At 38.5% G+C, this 22,158-nt stretch overlaps 1 protein-coding gene across 1 annotated transcript in view; it reads left to right on the top strand.

The window, feature by feature from the left end:
* Nucleotides 1-10,306: 10,306 nt before the first annotated feature.
* LOC100117088 (protein wings apart-like) overlaps nt 10,307-22,158 on the top strand; it is a 270,210-nt gene continuing 258,358 nt past the window's right edge. The window contains exon 1 of the mRNA XM_031930082.2: nt 10,307-11,618. Within this exon, the coding sequence (XP_031785942.1) occupies nt 11,438-11,618 (181 nt within the window). The 5' untranslated portion in view covers nt 10,307-11,437. The remainder of the gene's footprint in view (nt 11,619-22,158) is intronic.

The raw sequence follows: 22,158 nt of genomic DNA, 5'->3' as shown, positions 1-22,158 counted from the left end.
CTGACGTTTTTATTACTATTTATTTGATTTTTTAGTCCTATTTTTACATAATTTCACTGAACACACTGGCATTGTATTGATTTACAATTTGTTTATGTTAAAAAAAACACTAACAGTAGAAGTTCGGTATGCTCTCTAACAGTCGCCGCCGCCATTTTATATTCTATGACGTCATCGTGGGACATGCGCGAACTGGACGAAAATGCGACTGGCTAATGGGCATACCTTGTCACTCTTCTTCTACCATGGTGCCGTGTTAAAAATGCGTGGCGAATTCGATCATCATGACGCCACTTGCGGCCTGCGATCGAACTATACGCATCTAGAAAAGGAGCGTAGGGGAAGTATACGCATCCAGCGGCAGTGGAGGAGAAGGGAGAGGCGCCATATATTCTTAGGTCCACCGCGCCTGACGCGGCGGAGGAAAAGTGACAAACGGCGACTGTCGAATTTGTGCATGTCGTGATGACGTGGTTGGGGGGGGGGGGGGGCACAGAGAGAAGACAGAAGGTTCGTGGTCGTGGTCTTTATTGTAGCTTGCGGGCCTCTCCAGACGTGTGACTCGTAGGCTAGTCAGAGCGGAACTGAGCTTAGCGGTAGCGCTCGCACGTGAGCTATACTCTCCCTTCTCTGCGGTCGGACGTACCGCCACCTATCGGTGGGGTACCTACAGTACTCCCCCCGAAGGAAGAAAACATGAGAAGCATTTTTTGTTGATTAGGAACTTACATAATGTTGCGAGAGAGAAGAGTTTACAAAATCTTCGAAGTGTTACAAAAGAGAATTTGTCAATGTCTGGAGAGTGATTGCAAAAATAAATGATTTACATTGCTTAAATGTTTTGATGTCTCAATGAAGGCGTTCCACCATCCCGTTGGAAGCAGGATGGTAGGATGTAGTGCGAATCCTGTTTGCCCCGAGGATTGACAGGAATTCGGTAAACAATCTGGACTCGAATTGAGCACCCTGATCTGTGGTGATCGTTGTTGGCGCGCCATAGCGGCAAATCCAGTTGTCGTAAAAAGCACGAGCTACTGTCGCTGCCGTGGTATCAGCAATTGGAATAGCCTCAGGCCATCTCGTGTAACGATCGATGATGGTGAGGAGATGCGAGTAGCCGTGACTGTAGGCAAATGGTCCTACGAGGTCCAGGTGGACATGATCAAATCTTGCATCTGGAGTAACAAAATGCTTGGGCAAAAATTTGTTGTGCTTTGTCACTTTTGATTGTTGACAAGCTACGCATGTTTTGCACGAAGTGGCGATGTTGCGACTCGTGTTAGGCCACACGTATTGTTGGTGGACGAGTCGAGCTGTGACTTTAGCTCCAGGATGCGATGATGAGCGGAAGTTATCAAAGACTGTCCTCCTCAGTTTCTTTGGGAGGTATGGACGAATGACATCTTCGTGGATGTCGCAGTAGAAAGCTGCGTGGTCAGTGCCCCACGTGAGCTTGCGAAGCTTGAGCGGATGTGTTGCGTTGGCGAGGATCTCCTTGAGTTGCTCGTCCTTCTCTTGTTCTTCGCTCAGCTGCTTCGCGTCGAACACCGTCGGAAGCTTAAATGCGTTAATATTCGCTAGAACTTTTCTGACCTGTGGGTCGGCGAGAAGTTCTGGATCGCTCCAGTCGAAGAGTGCAGGAGATGTGAAAGCGTTGATTCGAGACAAAGCGTCTGCAACGTCATTCTCGTTTCCTGGGAGATAAAGGATCTCCATGTTGTACTGGGCGATGTATGACAATCTGCGTGAGCGAATTGCTGGCATTTTGTCATGGCTCTGCTGTAGAGCATAGATCAGCGGTTTGTGATCTGTATAGATTTTGAATTCAGCACTTTCTAGATAATAGTGGAAGTATCTGATGGCTTCGTAGATCGCCGTCAGTTCCTTGTCGTAAGTGGCATACTTCTGCTGTGCGGGTGTGAACTTCTGTGAAAAGAAAGCTATCGGTTGCCAAGAGTCGCCCGAGTGTTGCTCGAGGGCTGCCCCCATGGCGGTCTCGGATGCGTCTGTGATGAGACGCAACTCTCCGTTTTCGCTGGGAAAGGCGGTGAATGAGAGGTTGACGAGATCAACCTTGTACTTTTGGAAAGCCGCCTTGGCCTCTGAAGTCCAAGGGACTGGACGTTTGTCCTTCTTCTTGGCACCTTTCAAGAATTCGTTAAGTGGGCGTTGTGTATCTGCGGCATGCGCGAGTAAGCGTCTGTAGCTGTTTACGAGACCCAGGAATCGTCGAAGTTCCTCGATGGTCCGTGGTTTGGGAAATTCTTGAACCGCCTTGACTTTCTCTGGGCTCGGCTTGAAGCCTTTGGGCGTGATGAGATGACCCAGAAAGATGAGTTCCGTGACGCCGAGACTGCATTTCTCAAGATTGACTTGTAGCTCGTACTCGTTGAGGCGACTTAGAACTATGTCAAGGTGTTTCTGATGTTCGTACTCAGACGTGGAAAGTCTGTGAAGCGTTGCGCAATCCGAATGTCATCACTGGGAACTCGTAGAGTCCGAATGGAGTGATGATTGCTGTCTTGGGCACGTCTTCAGGGGCTACCGATATCTGGTGGTAGGCCTGGCGTAAGTCTAGTGCCGTGAAGATTTTATTGCCGTGGCAAAAGGTCATGCAATCGTGCATGTGAGGAATGGGGTATCGATCTGGGATCGTGACCAAGTTTAGTTTGCGGTAGTCGCCCCATTCTACGTTTTTCTTGGGTACCATGTGTAATGGGCTGGCCCAAAAGCTGTCGGAAGGGCGGCAGATGCCCAGCTCGCACCATTTACGAAACTCTTTCTTCGCTGCCTTTAGTTTGGCAGGCGAAAGCGGGCGAGCTCTTTGTGAGGCTGGAGGGCCCTTGGTTATAATGTGGTGAAATATGCCACCTTTCTTGACTGAACAAAACTGATCAGGCCCAAAAACTTGTGGGTATTTGTTCACGATGTGCGCATATTAGTGATTTGGCGTTATGAGTGAGATTTGTACGGGTTGTACCGGTTTCATGAAGCCGTTTGCATACGTACATTGATTGCCATCTATCAGCCTCTTCTTTTTGAGGTCTGGAAGAAGATGGTAGTGCACCAGGAGGTCGGCTCCTATGATGGCGTGTGGGACGTCAGCGATGGTGAAGTTCCATGAGAATCTGTGAGGCAGGCCTATGTCTAGTTCGCGACGTGCGACGCCGTAAATGTTGATGGTTGAGCCGTTGACGGCGTAGAGCTTGAGGTCGGCTAGCTTGGGAATTACTGAGATATCCGCGCCAGCGTCTATTAAGAAGACTTGATTGGAGAGTTTGTCTCTCATGTGGAGACGTGCGGTCAGGTTGTGCCGGCTGTCAGTCTCCTCGACAGCAGGATTCTTTAGTTTTCCTGATTGTCAGGTTTCTTGGGGTTCAAAACCCTGTAGTCTTGACCAGGGGCTCGCTTCCAGGTGCAAAGGAGATGACAGTTGCGCGCTTCTTTCCCATGCTTGTCGTGGTAGAAGTATAGATCCTTATTACGTGGCTTGGATTTTGATCTATTCGGAGTCGAATTACGCCTGTCCTTGGAGTTGGATCGTGAATTGTTGCGCCGATTTGAACGAGAACGTTGGTTCTGTTGAGGATTGCTTTGATATTTCTTGATTTCTGCGATTTCAGCTTGCAGCTGTTTAATCGTGTCGTCTCACGCGACTGCAGACTGGTTATCTGACCTCAAGGCATGGATGTGCGATGATTGTTGAAGCACTTCGAACGCCATGTCAGCACTTTTGACAAGTTCCGCTTCTTCTTTGTAATTCCAGATCATAAGGCGGATTTGAGCTGGCAAACGATTTTTCCAGAGTGATAAGACCGTGTCTCTCGGCACTCGACCCTGAGCTAGGCTGGTTAACTCAGCCAGGAAGTCCGAAGGTCGTTTGGAACCGATTTCGTGGCCCTTGAAGAGCCTGCGCTCGGTAAATATCTTCTTGATCTGTGGATATTTTTGTCCTCTCGTGAGGGTGTTGAGCTTGTAATGAAGATCGAGATGGATATCTTATGTTAGGTATCTCATGACGAAGTTAAATCTGGCTTCGTCTTCATTAACCTTGTGCACTGCGAATGTATCTTCTAACTGGTTGAACCAACCCTGAGGGTCGTGTTTGTAGAAGTTCCAAAACACTAGATAGTCTAGGAGCCAGGGGGGTTTTCGTGGCCGACGGAGGTCCAGTCAGACACCAAAGTTTTCTAAGTGTATTTTGGCCCCCTGATCACGAATTTCGAGGGTGTTTTGCATGAACGTGTAAATTAAAAAAGTTATTAACAATTTAATTGTTTAAAACGCTGTAACAAGAAAACATAATACAAAAATTATATTCTAACGTTGAAAATACCTTTCATTTTCACGTAGAAATAGTCTCAAATTTGCAGAAATCAAAAAAATTAATTACAAGTCGAGTTATTGCAAAATTAGTGAATATTACTTGCATAATTCACCTTTTTCATCACTATTTACCGCATAACTTCGGTTCTATTCCAAATTTTTCAACTCAACACCTCTCATTTTGAGCATCAAACATTTCTCTATCGATATCTTAACAAATATTTATAATAAACAACACGTTGCTTGTCCGAGGAGAAGACGCTCACGTCTTCTCGAGAGATGGGCGTGGGACGTCGAAAGGGTGCGTCTTTGTGTGCGCCGGCGTGTCTGCACGCACACAAAGGAATGATGGCGGCGGTCGCGTCGACCTGTTGCTGCCAGCCAAGACGCGCTGAGAGGTGTCATTTTTCCGCTGCCGGAGAGACACTGAGCTGCTCCTGGAGATGCTCCAGTCGGGGTCACCAATGTCGGGATGACGTAGTCGGGGGGAGGGGGGGGGGGGCACAGAGAGTAAACAGAAGTCGTGGTCGTGGTCTTTATTGTAGCTTGCGGGCCTCTCCAGACCTGTGACTCGTAGGCTAGTCAGAGCGGAACTGAGCTTAGCGGTGGCGCTCGCTCGCAGCGTGGGCTGCACTCTCCCCTCTCTGAGGTCAGACGTACCGCCACCTATCGGTGGGGTACCTACATCCACACCTCGCGGTGTTTCAACCAACGCCAAATAACTATTCGGGCATATTATTGGACTAAAAAGAATGTTTAAACAACAACATAAGTGTACAAAAATTAGAATCTAAAACTTTTGAAAATTCATGATTGAAAACTTTAATTTTTTAGAGGGATTATGATTAAACCGACACAAACAAGTTAAGCTTAAGCTTAAACAAAGCTAAATTAAACTAATAAGCCACCCCAGCCTTCCGATAAACATATGCTACTTTCAGTTTTCATACGTTGTTGCTTGGTATTCTTATGCACTCGGGTTCGAGTCCAAGTCTCAGCAAATTTTTTTTTCTACTTGCTGATAAAATACATAGTATACAATAATAACGAAATATGGCATACTACTTCTGCAATTATATTTCAATTTAGGTAAGTATACGGTACAGAGGAGACCTGCAATGTATAACTACCAATATTTATAGTTTTTTTACGTAAAGAAAAAATACAATTTTAAATAAATTTAAATTATCTTATTAGTACGATAACGTTTTATTAATTACATTGATAATAAAAAAAAAAAATTATTAATCTTTTTTGCTTATAACTTTGAAACTAAAGGCGCTATTAGAATGCCTTAACAAGATGATTCATAGAAAATATAAATATCTACAAAATAATAGGTTGAACGCCTCAATCGTGTAATTAGGTCCTGAGATAATTAGGAAAAACCGTGAAATTAGGCGTTTTTTCGAAAATTCATAAATCCGTCTTTTGAGCTGAAGCGCTAAAATTTTAGGAAAATGTAGGGATCATAATGTTCTTTATATAAGGAAAAGTTGGGTGATGTCAGATTATTAGTTTGCTCAAAATCGCGATTCAAAGTTTGCGGTGCATTTTTTTCAGGCAGACCTGTATGCTCTACCGTAAGTCCGATTGAAATTTCAAAAAAAAAGGTTGAAAAGTTGACATTGTGCACTACAAAACGTAGTTTTCAGTTTTTCGATCAAGTGCCTGGAAGCATGCGAAAAACCGTCATAAAATTCGCGAAAATCGGCCGAGCGCGCGCTCGCAGTCGAGTGGTGGGGGACGGAGCAGCGGCGGAGGAGACGCGTATATATATATATATATAATAATAGGAGCATGTAGCGCGCACGTTACCTATATCTATTTGAATGATTTTTTTTTCGATTTTTTACCATTCTAATAGCTCCTTTAGTTTTAAAGTTATAAGCAAAAAAAGACCACAATCCCCTGCTAAAAAAAGTCAATAGAAATCGATAAGACCTCTTATCAAATTGAATGGTAAGTCTTAATCACGATTTTTGCAATAAAACTCGATAAAATTAGATTGGGTCAATGGGAATCGATTAAAATCTATAGAGAAATCAATGGATTTTAATTGCTGTTTTCCATCTATTTATTTCAATTATTGTTTTTCATATAAAATTGAATCGACTTCTATTGACCCTATCGAATTTAATCTAGTTTTAATGTGAAAATAGCGATTAAGACTTACCATTCAATTCAATAAGATGTCTTATCGATTTCAATGTACTTCTATAGACTATTTTTAGCAGGGTCGTGTTTTTTTCAATAAATTGTTAATAATCAACAATAAGAAACGGAAATTCGAGTAAAAAACATATACCTTTTTATCTGCTTACCATCCTTTACATGATCGCACAATCGGTTTGCTGAAACAAATCATGTCATGTAAAAATGCTCTACAGCTTAGTCTATAAGGCCTCCAGTGCTGGGGTCACGATTATTCGGAGGATTGCTCAAATGCCAAATTCAGGGGGCAACGCGGTAAAAGCGATCTGCTTTGTCCCCTGAGGTCAACCATCAGGCGACTCTGCATCAATTCGAAAAAGTTCAAATTACTGGTGACTGCACCGATGTATAAGAAAATGTCTAAAATCTTCTAAAACCATCCACACCAGGCACAGCAAGTTGCTAACATAAAACGAAAATATTAAATGCTAAGTACATAAGCCCACGCAAAAATCAAAATCAAAATACAAAATTCTAAGCCTGATCTAATAGTATATTGTGTACCAAGGGCTAAGTGGGCTTTTTGGCCTCGTGAATTTTGCAGTACTCGTCTTCGGCTCGTAAACGCCCTCGCCTTGACTCGTACTGCAAAATCCACGTGGCCAAAAAGCCCACTTAGCCCTTGTTGCACACCATATTTTATGTAACGCGCGGACGTATTTTCGCGTTTTTTCGTACGTGTTAAGAGGGACTGATGTGACTATTTTTTGACACGGCAACCGTGCTCTTGTCTTGTTCAAACATTATATAAAATAAATAAATAATGCAAATTTATCAAAATCAACTTTTTTTTTTAAATTACAAAAAAAAAATTTTCCGGGCAATAAAGACCATTATTGCCCGCTAATTCATTTTAGCGGGCAATAAAGGCCATTATTGCCCGCTGTTTGAATATGCGGGCAATAAAGGTTTTTATTGCCCGCTAAAATAACTTGTTTGCCCGCCGGTCAAAAAAGAGTCACTTTAGTCCCTATTAATAGGTACGAAAAACGCGAAAATCGTTCGCGTGTTACATAAATCAATTTACCTAATACGTAGAGAGAAAGAAATATCAAATTTTTAAATATGCCTGCACGTTGAAGGAAGGCGAGCGAGCGAAAAATGAATTTGGCACCTCACTAACACCAACATTTTTATTCAAAAAATTTATTCAAGAAATAAAAAAAATTAGTTTTTAGGTTTGTGCAAGAGCTACCTGATCGGTCAAAAATTGCGTGAGATATCGCGTCTCACACATTTTTCCATGACAAAACTATAAGTCACGTCCGTGTCGCGGTCGTGTCTAAAAACTAAAACACTTAAGGGGGCACACCACCTTTGAAATTAAAATCAAAATTTTTCATTAAAAATTTATAAATACTTATATAAATGAACCAAATTTTTATTACATTTCTTATACATAATTACCTTTATTTTAATGGTTTTAGACCTTCTATATACCTCTATAATACCTACGTATAGTAGGGAGTCCAAAATTCACTTACCGTAAGATTCCAAAGGAACGAATGGCCCAAATGAGCTCAAACTCTAGGATATTATTTAAAAGTACATTAGTTATGGTATGAATGAGGGGATTTGGTTTAAGTTTCATAGAAAAAGTTTTATAAGCATATTACTGATTTTTTAATCAATTTTTGATTAATTTTAACATAACTATCATGTAACTTTTTTTCTATGAAATTCCAAAAAATTGTGTTGGTTGACATTACCGTTAAAAAAAAATAAGGACCAATTACATATCCATTTACAATTCCACACCAAACGTTTAAACTCCAACGATGTTGATTATCAACTGTTCTGTGCCAAAGTGGATTCACATCTGACCAGTAATGACAGTTATGTCTGTTTAGTTCCCCAGTGTTTTTAAAAGTTGCTTCATCTGAAAACATAACAAATGTGAACAACTCTGCATGCTGTAATGCCCATTGACAAAACTGAAGACGTTGTGCAAAATGCCGAAGCGTTAGTTCTTGAATTAATGTGATGTGGTAAGCATAATACCTTTGGGCTTTAAGGATCCTAAGAACTGTTGATTTTGGTATTCCATGTTGTCTTTCAATTTCTCGAGAACTAATGTAAGGATTAAGGTGAACGACTGCGAGAACTGTTAAAACACCTCGGCACTCTCCTAAAATCATAATCATGTCCACAATTTCATTTGGGGGGTAATCAGCCATTTTATACCTTGATTAGCATTTCCAACGGGCATTCTCTTATTTTTACCAAATCGGAGATCAAAAGCAGGGGTTCTCGCTTGAAAAATCACTTTGACCTTGACATAACCTTGAGAACCAATCTCAAGGTCAAGGTTATTGCAACCAGAAAGTGAAACTCTCCACCCTTGACAACGTTTTTTAAAAACATTTTGATGTTTCCAACCGTTATTCTGAGCTAACACACATTATTTAACAATTTTCGTAAATTTGACCTTCATATGACCTTCCGTGACCTTGTTCAAAATATCATTTTGAACGTAAAATTTTCTGCATTTTTCAAATCCGGAGTTAAAAGTAGGTCTTCCTATTTTAAAAAATGATCTTAACCTTGAAATGACCTTCACAAGCAAGTTCAAGGTCAAAGTTGTTGGTTCCAAAAGTTTGACCTCTACAACTTTTGTCTAAAACATTTTTCTGTATCCAACCATAAATCTGAGATATTTCCCATAATAGATTAAAATGGTCCACCCTGTAGATCTTTACTTACAATTTCATGTAAAATTATACGTAAAGTTTTACAATTTTATCGATTCATGTAAGATTTTAAAACTACAACATAAAATTTGATGTGGAATTTAATGCAATTATTTTTAAAGGGTATAGAGATTAACTAAGAAAATATTTTTTTAAATATGTCGGCATATCGAAGGGAGGCGAGCCAGAGAGAGGATAATATTAACTAAGATGATAATATCATCTATGAAGAATAATTTTGCAAGAGTCTCTCAATCAACTCTTATCTTTGGGTAAAACCAAAACTCTAGCTGTGACAGGTTGGTAGGTCTAGGAATTTTGGTTTTTGATGCTACTTTCATGCTCGCTCGCCTCTTTTTAATATGCCGACATTTGAAATAATATTTTACCACTCAAACTCTTACTGAATGGGGAAGCGGTTTTAAGGATTTTAGTTTTTAATCTCACTCTTGCGCTCGCTCGCCTTCCTTCAACGTGCAGACATATTTAAAAATTTAATATTTCTATCTCTCTACGTATTAGGTAAATTGATTTAGATTAGGCTTAGGATTTTGTATTTTGATTTTGATTTTTGCGTGGGCTTATGTACTTAGGATTTAATATTTTCGTTTTATGTTAGCAACTTGCTGTGCCTGGTGTGGATGGTTTTAGAAGATTTTAGTTTAGTATTATTTTTTCATTTGCATTTCGCTGTGCATGGGGTAGGTAGATTTAAGTTTATGGGATATATTAATATTTACGTATGATACTCAAATCTTGGGTAACTAGATTTGGTGCTTAGGGATCTTGTTTTTTAGTTTTAGTTTGACATTTTCTTATTCATCGGTGCAGCCACCGGTAATTTGAACATTTTCGAATTGATGCAGGGTCGCCCGATGGCTGACCTCAGAGGACAAAGATCGCTTTTACCGCGTTGCCCCCTGAAATTGGCATTTGAGCGACCCTCCGAATAATCGTGACCCCAGCACTGAAGGCCTCGCGACTCTCTCAGGACGGTACGCAGCAGGCCGGCAGGCGGCAGCAGCCGCTTTCTCTACTCCCTTCGTTCTGACGTTCTCCTGTATCTAATCTGTATTCATGGTTTACACAGTACAACAGAACAAGGGAGCAGAACATAGATAGAACATAAGGGTCAAGGGAACGGAACCCACTATAGAAAGACTACCGAGCATTGCCTGGGCATTGCATGGGCATTAAAAAAGGTTCACGATTATTAGGTTTGACATTCCTAGTTATGTAGAAATGTCTTAGAGTTGAGTCTTACCACCCTACATCCAAGGGAGGTTAGAAAGGACTGCTTATTCTCAGGCAATATTACAAACAGGTGATTCTACTTTTACGTTATTCATGTCGTGCATACAAGCTGTAAAATGCAGTTCGCCTGATGATCGTAATTTTGATGCCAAAAAAAAAAATTAGTTGTACGTGTTTCCGAATGCATAAATAAAAACAAAATAATATAGTGAATAATAATAGCAATAAAAAAATATATAATAATTTAAATAACATGCATATATATATTTTATATTGTTACAATTACAATTACAACAATTCAAGGAAATGGTTTCATTTTAAGAATTAAGAAATTGTCTGACTCAAACCTAAATAAATACTACAAAAAATGTTATAGTCGTAAAAATAAAATAATAAATAGTTGTTAGAATATATGGCTTAGTGCTTATCAAAATCAAAAGAAGATAAAACATAAAAGTAATCATGTTATTAATGATGAAAGGCTATGTAAATAATTCAAGTGTATGTATTTAAAATGCTTATTTTAAACTTAAAATAAATATAAATGCATTGCAGAAATAAAAATAATAGTTTTAAAATCAACAATTAATAAAATGTTTTTGTATCATTTACTTCTTACAATTAAATTGTTAAGAAATACCAAACAAATTTTTTTATAAAGCTTACTTTTGCAGTGTGTACATTAAATTGTGTTAATAAGAGTGCTATAGTGATATTATAAGTAAAAAGAGTTTCTTAAAGTTATTAATTTGTGCCTATTACAATGTATTTTAAATAAGAAAGAATTAGTTAAGCAGCATTAGTTTAGTATATGGTTTTTTTTATTTATTGAATAATGAACAATGGTATACATACTAAAGAATTTAAGATAAATTTTAAATAACAAAACTAAAAAATATGCAGTGATGTATTCAATGAAGTAATAATATTATTACAAGTTTGTATTTAAAAAAATGACATCAAGAGGTTGTACAAAATCTTACAACCGCAAGGTAAACAGCAATTCTGCTAGTATCCAATTTGACAAACTTTTTCGTGAAAATACTAATAGACCATCTGCAGCCAAATCAGCTGGTACAGTTGGTAAATGGGGAATAACATCATTTACATCTATAAGAAGCAGTAATATTAATGGTAAGTATAATTGAAGTAGAATAGTTCAATATTATTTGTATTTCGAAAATGTTTTGCATATGCTAGACCGTATTGTGGATCCAATATATTGCATATGTTCTATACTAATTATAATTCAAGGTTATTTTTTGACAAAAAAACCCTGTGCAACCATGAACTTTTGTGTGTATCTATCTGTTTTATGTGCATCTAACTGTTTTATGTGCACTACGATAAGGTAGACCATGAACACTTAACCGTATATTATTACTAATTTTAATATTTAACAAGTTCTGCAAACCCATCTGAGTGTTTATAACGATAACCCTTGTAACCGTTTACCATCCTTTGTCTATATCGAAGTCAGTTTTATTATTGAGTTAATTAAGGGCATGCCGCAGTCCTGTTTTATCGGCCCTAACTTATTTACATTCCACTTTTCGGCGAAATGGCTGCTCAGAATGAATTTTCCTTTTGGGAATCGCATTCTGATGACCTAGTAAAGGGCGGATGACCGCTTTTATATGATTTTTCGTTTATAAAGTAAAATCTGTGCTAAATAGAAATCAATAATTTCATGAAAACACATAGTGACAGTTGCTAAGAAGATCAACAAGCACGCGCACACGGCGAGTGAGTTGGTAAAACATTAGTCCTGCTTATATATATATATATATATATATATATTGTACACAACACACAAACTAACATAAAAAAAACATCAATGTATATATGTCAATATCATCCATGCGAAGCATCGCACTAAAATAATGCGATGTTGCTTCACAAGATTGACCTGTTTACAAAATTGGCTGTTTTATCATTTTCATGAATAAAACAATGACACAACAGTCACGATCATATATATAGCTATATCATGCGTACTTGTCTACATCTCGCTCACCGCGTGCACGTGCTTGTTGATCTTCTTAGCAATCACCACCATGTGTTTTCATGAAATTATCAATTTCTATGTAGTACAGATTTTACTTTATTGACGAAAAATCATATAAAAGCAGTCGTCCGCCCTTTATTAGGTCATGAGAATGCGATTCCCAGAAGGAAAATTTAATCCGAGCAGTCGTTTTGCCGAAAAGTGGACTCTAAGTTAGGGTCGATAAAACAGGACTGTGGTATGCCCTTAATCCGGTAGCTTAACTAAAGATGATATACACCCACTACTTTTCATTTGAGTTATTGAGTTGACATATCTATCAACCATAAAATTTTCATGGGTAAAAGTTTATAGTTTACTGTGAGAATTGGCTATTGGAACATCTGGTTGCACAAAACAGGAACCCAAAAGTTCATGCAATAAATATCATCACATTGGAAAAAAGCTCTGTAGCATACACAATGTATTTTGCAAAAAATTATTATTCAGTTTAGCTATCAAAAAATTGTTTATTACATGTACACTATTTTATTTTGTTTATATATTGATGGTCTCAGAGATAGTTTCTTGTATTTTTCTTCCTCTTAAAAAAAGCATTGTGATAATATTTATAGTTTTGTCTAAAATGAATAGCAACACGTTTAAACATGCACTAAGTTTAAATAATGTATTTTTGAAAAATGTCCAATGCATATACCTGTACATTTTCAATAATTGACAATATCAATGAGATATGACGTGAATGTCTTATTAATTTCAAAATCAATAAAAATATTTATTTTTAATTGTGTCAAATATTTCTTTTTTGGTCATTTTTTACTTTTTGGATTACCATATATAGTATTGTTTTTTAAATTTACTTCAGGATTTTTGATAAGGATTTATCAGACTTCCAAATTTTTATCTTGAATATTACTAAAAATGCTCTATATCTTGATCAACCCTCCACCAACCATAAAAAGGTTTGTTAATAAATTTTTGACACTTGCTATAGATATAAAGAAAGATTATAAAAAATAAAATTCAGCAATTAAGATTCAATCAGAAGGATATATTTCATTTAACGATTGACTTTCATTGTTATTTATCAGATGCCTCATTCATATTTTCATATTTTCTTAAAAATTTAATTAGATAGTGTATATCATTGCTATAAATAGAATGACTCATTGTCAAAGCATAGCAATTGATTTATATGAAAACCATTTTTATAGCACTTGGTGGCATAAATCCGCATCTATGTCATGCCTATCCGTGGTATAGATAGTCCATTATTGCACTGTGCTGATCACCCTCGCTACACTTGGGCACTAACTGCATGGTGCAAAAATGGATACGGACCATTTTTCTAGAGTACATTTGCGAAAAGTGTGCCTGAATGGATATGATTGCTTTAGCACATCTGAGCAAGAAAATCAATTGATAAGTGACTTGTAATTTACTTTACTTCTGCAAAGAGTATATCTGTGTACTGTTGCCTTAGCATACTGATCTTTTCACTTAGATGTGCTAAAGTAATCATACCCACTCTTCGCAAATGTACTCTAGAAAAATGGCCAAACGTTGAATCAGAAAAACTTTGTGTTTTCTTAATATTGTCCTCAAGGAAAACCCGTTTACCGTGTGCCGTGTACCATACACGTACACAGGTTGAATATTTTCCGCAAGGAAAACCCGTGTACGTAGACAGTGCCTTTTTCGAATGTCGATTTAATCGATGTTATTTTTATTATATAGAAATCTGATAAAACTTTGCACAAATTTTCGAAAGTGCAAACGTGTTCATGTATGATAAAATACTAGTGAAATGTAACGTAAATATAAGTATGACTTAGAAATTTCCAAAACATAATTTTACGTATTTCAAAGTTGTAATACTGCAAAATTGAAATAACATTCGAATATTTGACTACGTGTATTAGTACGTAAAATTAAATAAGATGTTGAATTAATGGATTGGTTACATGTATATTGTAATTGTAATATCAAATCGTTTTTTATCAATTTAAGCCATTGTATTTCTAATTAACTATCAAAGATTAATTGTTATGTTGATAAGATTGACATCCCCATCAGAAAGATCAACGTTGATTCAATGCTGATTTCTATATTGATTTCAGTCCAAAATTAGTGTGGATTCCACACTGATTTAATGCTGAATCTACGTTGAATTATTGTTGATTTATTCCGAAAACGCAACACGGATTCACTGTTAAATTCATACTAAATTCAGGATGAAATCAGCGTGCAATCGATGTTGGATTTTAGGGTTCAATCAGAGTTGAAATAAACAATTGTAAAAAAAAATATCGCCAAGACCTGGGCTCGAACCCTAGACCTTTTGATTAGTAGAAGAATGACTTGACCACTTAGCCATTTCAACACTTACATACATATCTCATAATGTAACATACACGGAAACCTATAGGTGGCAAAGAGTCTGGAAGCTGGGTACCTTCCTGTGTGCTCGGAGAGGTCCAGCCCAGAATTATTATACAAATAATTATAGATAATGTAGGTTAATTTTCGGTTATTCTCTATAGGTTCCCGTTTATGTTACATTATTAGATATACATGTAAGTGTCAAAATAGCTAAGTAGTCAAGTCATTCATCTACTAATCAAAAGGTCTAGGGTTCGAGCTCAGGTCTGAACAATATTTTTTTTTACAATTATTTATTTTAACTCTGATTGGACCCTGAAATCCAGCATTAATTGCACACTGATTTCATCCTGAATTTAGTATGAATTTAACAGTGAATCCGTGTTGCGTTTTCGGAAAAAATTAATGTTAATTCAACGTGAATTCAGCATTAAATCAGTGTGAAATCAACACGAATTCCACACAGAAATAAATATTGAAATCAGCATTGAATCAACATTGATCTTTTTGACGGGGATCTAAATATTTCTTATTTGTAAGTTACATTCAAATTAGAATCATTAGTAGCATAGCACAAAATGTTGTAAGAACGTTTCTGCAACAGTTTCTTGGAAAAAAATTACTTTTTGTCTAAAGTGGAAAATGTACACGCACACGTACACGCTCCTAAGAACTGGAACAAGCAACGCCTGGTGCTTCTATTAAAAGAAGATAAGTCACCTGGAGAAGCTTCCTCATACAGACTACTCTGCATGCTGGACACCCCGGGCAAGATTTTAGAGCGCATAATCAGCGTCAGAATGGACCAAGTCATTGAAAACCAGGCGGACTAGCAGAATATCAATACGGCTTTAGGAAAAAACGCTCCACTCTTGATGCCGTAAGCTTAGTAGTCGGCACCGCTAGAACTGTAATAGAAGGAAACAGATGGAAAGAAGGATTCAATAAGTACTGTGCTATTATTACACTGGATGTTGAAAATGCGTTTAACTCAGCCAGCTGGGGCAAGATACACGAGGCACTACGAAAAAAAGAGGTACCCGCATATATAAGAAGTATTATGTCTGACTACCTGAAAGACAGAACCCTTTTGTATGACACAGAGACCGGCACGAAAACCTATTAAGTAACCGGCGGGGTCCGACAAGGGTCAGTGCTCGGCCCACTATTGTGGAACATCATGTACGATGGCGTACTTAGGCTAGAGCTACCCGAAGGGGCAACAGTTGTAGCGTTTGCAGATGACATTGCAGTAGAGGTAGTAGCAAAGCAAAAGGAAGAGGTGACGGAAATTGCTAACGAGGCAGTAGGTATAATCCACGATTGGCTAAAGCAGACTGAACGTGAGCTTGCTAGCCATAAAACGAAGGCTATTCTTATACCCAGTAGAAAGAAAATAGAGACAATAACGCTGTCAGTGGACGGACACGAAATAGACTCTCAGTCGACCATTAAGTACCTGGGATTCACAATAGATGCCAGACTAACGTTTAAGCAGCATCTTGAGAGGGCGAGCAATAAGGCAGCAAAAGTCGATGCTGCACTATCGCGACTAATGCCAAATGTAGGTGGGCCAACGCAGAGTCGAAGGTTACTCCTAGATAGTGTAACTGCCTACCGAACAGTATCAAAAGATGCAGTGTGCGTCATTTCAAGTATGTAGCCTATTGACCTTCTAGCAACAGAACGAAAGAATATATGCGAAGAAAACCGGCGTGGTGACAATACACAAAAGGAAGTTCGGAAATCCGCAAAGAAACAAACCCTAGCTGAGTGGCAAAGACGATGGGACTCCAGTGGAAAAGGGCGATGGACGCAGCGCCTCATACCACTTATTGTTGGCTGGACCAATAAATGACACGGGGAAGTGAATTACTACCTTACGCAGTTTTTGAACAGATATGGGTGCTTCCGAGCCTACCGCTTCAAGATAGAGAACAATCCAAATTGCCCAGTATGTTTGGAAGCAAACGAAGATGCGAAGCATGTCTTTTGCAACTATACGCGATACGAAATGGAACGAGAAGAACTCGAGCGTTACCTTCAGACTAGGGTGACCCCTGAGTCAATGATGACAGCTATGCTAGCGTCGAAGGATGACTGGTGCGCAGTAAACAACTACGTAAGGACCATTAAGGCGAAACAGCCGAGTAAAACTGTAGCTAGACGAAGGCCAGTAGGTAGTAGATACGAAACGCTCCTCGGACAAATGCAGAGGAACGCAGGAGCTAGGGTTAAGTACTTCTAAGTGCTCCACAGACCGATGCTGAGGAACGTAGGTAACTGAGTTGAGCCCAGACTCCCTCACCCTATGCAGAGGAACGTAGGTGTCGGGGTTGAGTCTGTCCAAAGGATGGACGGCCGATGTTGCTCGAAGTAGACGACTAGACGATGCGGCAGGTAGCAGACGGCTGGACGATGCAGAAGGAAGAAGACGGCAGGACGATGCAGAAAGAAGAAGACATGTTTGATCCTGAACCCCTAATCACCTTGGTGGATGGGAAATGTATGGAGATTTCAAAGGAGAAGCCAGGAAAGGCTAGTTAACGGGCCCCACGGAAGTATTGTTCAACGATAGCACCTGTGGGGATCAGGTGTCGGAGGGCCACTTGTGCAGAGCTTGCTCTGCCTACGCCACATAAGAAAAAAACACACGCACATACATACATACATTTTTTAGTGTTGAAATATCAAAATATTTATAACTCATTTTCAAATCTGTACATTTGAATAAATATTCTAAGCAGTATACAGTTGAACACGCTTCAACTTTAATGTGACAGTTAAATTTTAATAATAATATAATACCTATTTAATTTGAATTCAGCAAATTTTATTGCTTGAGTAAACTTTCTTATAATTAAAATTTTAGTAATTGTTTCAAAATAAATTTTATTTTTATAATCTTTTGATATTAGAAAAAATGATGTATCAAACATTCTAATCAAATGTTCTTGCATTTTACTAATATTAAATTGAACATTGCACCGCAATCGTAATTAGTCTGATACTGTAGTTGATCAAAAGATATGCGTAAATTACACCAGCACACAAAATAAAAAAAGTTGTCTGCGCGAGAAATCAGACCTATATATCTTTATGTTTTTCGGGTCGCTGAATTCGAATATAAGGTCAGTTAGGCCCCATCACGTCAGGTTCAAGGTCAGTTCGAGGTCAAATTGGGAAGTAACGGTTAAAAAAATTAAAATGCCATATATTTATGTTTTTTTGGTCGCTGAATCCAAATCCGGAATCAGTTTGGCCCCATCTCGTCAGGTTCAAGGTCAGTTCAAGGTCAAACTGAGAAGAAATGATTAAAAGAAATAGAAATGCCATACATTTATGTTTTTTCGGTCGCTGAATCCAAATCCGGAATCAGTTTGGCCCCATCTCGTCAGGGTCAAGGTCAGTTCAAGGTCAAACTGAGAAGAAACAGTTTAAACCGATTAAAATGTCATATCAAAACTTTCCAAAAATGGAAAAAGATACCGAAAAATTGTAAAAAATCTTATTTAATCACATAATATCTTCCTTGTGTACAGAGAAAAGTTGCTTTCGTTTATATTTTTTTCTTATTTTGCTTTTTTCCACTAGCTTAGTAACTCTCGATGTCTTGAAACGGTCCGCGAAGGGTTATCACGCGAACGCGAAGGATTCGAGACCCGAGGTTAGTAAAGCGGGAGAGAAGCACATTCGAAGAGTGATAGCAGTCTTTGATCCACCCGGTAATATCTATTGAGTGGACAAAAGACCTCCCTATCCTCTGTAATGGCCGAACCACCAGAGGAGAGCTGCTCGTGCGTAGAGGGAGATGAGTAGAGTATTCCTGCTACGCATATCCCTCACACTTAGGTAGACCACGCAGCTATTAGACTGATGTGTGAGGTACTACCATCTCACCATGAATCTAGAACCAGATGCGCCACCTAAATGCAGGGTACTACCATCCTACACCGGTGACACAACTGATGGGGGGATGGGAGCGGGTAATACTAAACAAGGGTTTATATGTTTTAAACGTCTTTCACTTATTTATTTAATTATTCAATATTCTATGATAAGCGATGCTGGATCTCAGTCTACAAGGAGAGGGAGTGGACTGCACACATACTCTTCGAGAGCCTGGGGCTCATAGACTACTGGGTATGGTGGAGACCGGAGCAAGCAGCGAGTACTACCATTCGCACGTTGCTCAGTTGAGAGCCAGATCATGAGTGCTCGCTGCTGGCTCCGGGGCTCCTTATATACCCGGGATGCTCCCTCTCTCCTGTGTTATCTGCGCGCACGCCCTCTACCAGCACTTAGGTAGACTATTTACATGTGGCTACTAGCGCCACTCGGTCGGTAACTTGCCTACGCCAGGCAAGTTATTTGTTGCTGTTCTCTTATCCCCCGGGCTGGGCCTGCCGTCTCAGTCTTTCTTTACTTTCAGTACTCGTTTTCGTTTTAAGAACTGACGCTAGATATTCTCCTCCATCTTTAGGTAATACTAAATTTCGAATAAGATCACTTAACTCTTCTTGGTTTGCATCCATTCCCATAGCTCACTCGACTAAGCTGAAAGAGACTTATGAAAATTTAGAAATTGTATTGGAAAATAAAGTACTTGGAACATCAGTGGAAAATTTGTGGTGATCATAAAATTGCAACCATGATCTTAGGACAACAATCAGGTTTTACTAAAAATCCCTGCTTCTTGTGTTTATGGGATAGTAGAGACAGGGTAAATCACTACCTTAAGAAAGTATGGCCAACTAGAACACATTTTGAACCAGGATCGAGGAACATTATACGTACGCCATTGATTGACCCATCAAACTATCTGCTACCACCACTTCATATCAAACTTGGCCTCATGAAGCAGTTCGTCAAAGCTCTGGATAAAGATGGCGATTGTTTCCAGTATTTGGGAGAAAAGTTTCCCGCAATAAGTGAAGCTAAATTAAAAGAAGGTATTTTTGATGGTCCTCAAATTCGTACTCTATTTGAAGACGAAACATTTATCACAAAAATAAACGACACAGAAAAAGCTGCATGGCAAAGTTTTAAAACTGTTGGTGAAAACTTTTTAGGAAATAAAAAGAGTGAGAACTATCAGGAACTAGTTGAACAAATGTTGGAGAATTTCAAAAATTTGGGTTGCTTGATGATTTATAAAATGCATTTCTTGCATTCCCATCTTGATTACTTCCCTCTTAATCTAGGAGATGTCAGTGAAGAACAGCGAGAACGGTTTCATCAAGATATAAGTGTAATGGAGAATCGATACCAAGGAAGATGGAATGTCAACATGATGGCAGATTTTTGCTGGATACTGAAGAGAGACATTAAAACAAATAACAAAAAGAGAAAAAGAAACCCATTGCATAGGTCATTTGAAGTAAAAAGAGTTCGTTACAAGAGAAAAAAGGAGTAAAGAAAGACATCGAGAGTTACTAAGCTAGTGGAAAAAAAGCAAAATAAGAAAAAAATATAAACGGAAGCAACTTTTCTCTGTACACAAGGAAGATATTATGTGATTAAATAAGATTTTTTACAATTTTTCGGTATCTTTTTCCATTTTTGGAAAGTTTTGATATGACATTTTAATCGGTTTAAACTGTTTCTTCTCAGTTTGACCTTGAACTGACCTTGACCCTGACGAGATGGGGCCAAACTGATTCCGGATTTGGATTCAGCGACCAAATAAACATAAATATATGGCATTTTAATTTTTTTAACCGTTACTTCCCAATTTGACCTCGAACTGACCTTGAACCTGACGTGATCGGGTAAAACTGACCCCGGGTTTGGATTCAGCGACCGAAAAAACATAAATATGTGGCATTTTTATTTCTTTTAATCATTTCTTCTCAGTTTGACCTTGAACCTGACGAGATGGGGCCAAACTGATTCCGGATTTGGATTCAGCGACCAAAAAAACATAAATATATGGCATTGTAATTTTTTTAAACCTTTTCTTCTTAATTTGACCTCCAACTGACCTTGACCCTGACGTGATGGGGCCTAACTGACCTTATATTCGGATTCAGCGACCCGAAAAACATAAAGATAGATAGGTCTGATTTCTCGCGCAGACAACTTTTTTTATTTTGTGTGCCGGTGTTATCTTTATTTGGAAACAGCCTATCAATAAAAATTTTATGATCATCATCACATTTTTCGTTAATACTATCAAAATTACATTGCCTTTGTACCACAAACAAATTCAGTGTCCGTTTGTACTTAAACCAGAAAAAAGTATTTGAATATATCTAGTTCTAAAGCAGTTAGTGATAAAAATAACTACATAAGAGCGATACAAGTATACAATTGTCTTCCAAAGAACAAAATTAATCTTAAAGTACTAGATATTAGCAAAAAATATAATAAGAACAAAATTAAAAAATAGATTAAGACAAATATATTATAAAATGAATAGTATATTATAAGCAATATTTGAATAATTGAATTATAATCTGTTATGGTTTTGGGTTTTGTTAAAATTGTTAAAATCTTGGAATCTTGTTTTAAGTAGTTCTTAAGTAGTTTTAAGTAGTATGTATCATACTGGACCTATGTACAGGTAGCTGTGTCTACCTCTATAGGATGTTTTGGCTGCCTCGGACATCTCAAGTATGTCCATAGGTTAGCAAACATTGTGATGTTGCGCTTTTTATAACCGAACCGGTAACGCTAACAATCAGATTACACTTGTTTTTACGTCGATCTTCGTACCGCGGACTCTTACATCTACAGAAGGGGACAACGGTTAGGTCTAGGAACAGGTATGCCTGGCGTGGCAGAGGTGTAGAAATAAAGCTTGTCACACACTGGTTCTTCTGAACAACAATAATAGTATATTCTGCAACCCCCAGTATGGATCAGACTTAATCTGATTGCAAGGTTACCCGTGGTAATTCCGCCTTAGACTCGGCGCGTGATGTTACTCAATGTTAAACTAACTCACAAGATAAACATGATAATACCCGGTTACTGGTTTGATGAACAATAACAAACTTTTACTGGTAAAGAAACAAGACCACCCGTGCTTCCGTGACTCTAAATTTCGTATTTAAATCGTCCTAAAATGGCGTCTGAGTCGCACTCAAAGGACACGGCGTCCGTCAAGATGGCGTTCGGTCGTTATAGTTGCCCGCAGGGAATCGCTGGCATTATTTTTCCTCCTTGTCGTATTTCTCGCAGTGGGAATGTGTGCTGAAAATCGCGAAAATCTCCTACAACGTCGCGACAATCCTCGCAATAAGGGATACTTCGATGGCGAGGCGCACAGCGGTTATTCGT

Source organism: Nasonia vitripennis, assembly GCF_009193385.2.
Source record: "Nasonia vitripennis strain AsymCx chromosome 4 unlocalized genomic scaffold, Nvit_psr_1.1 chr4_random0008, whole genome shotgun sequence".
Classification (NCBI taxonomy): Eukaryota; Metazoa; Arthropoda; class Insecta; order Hymenoptera; family Pteromalidae; genus Nasonia; species Nasonia vitripennis.
The sequence above is the reverse complement of the archived record's forward strand: the minus strand, read 5'-3'. Positions and strand labels throughout refer to the sequence as shown.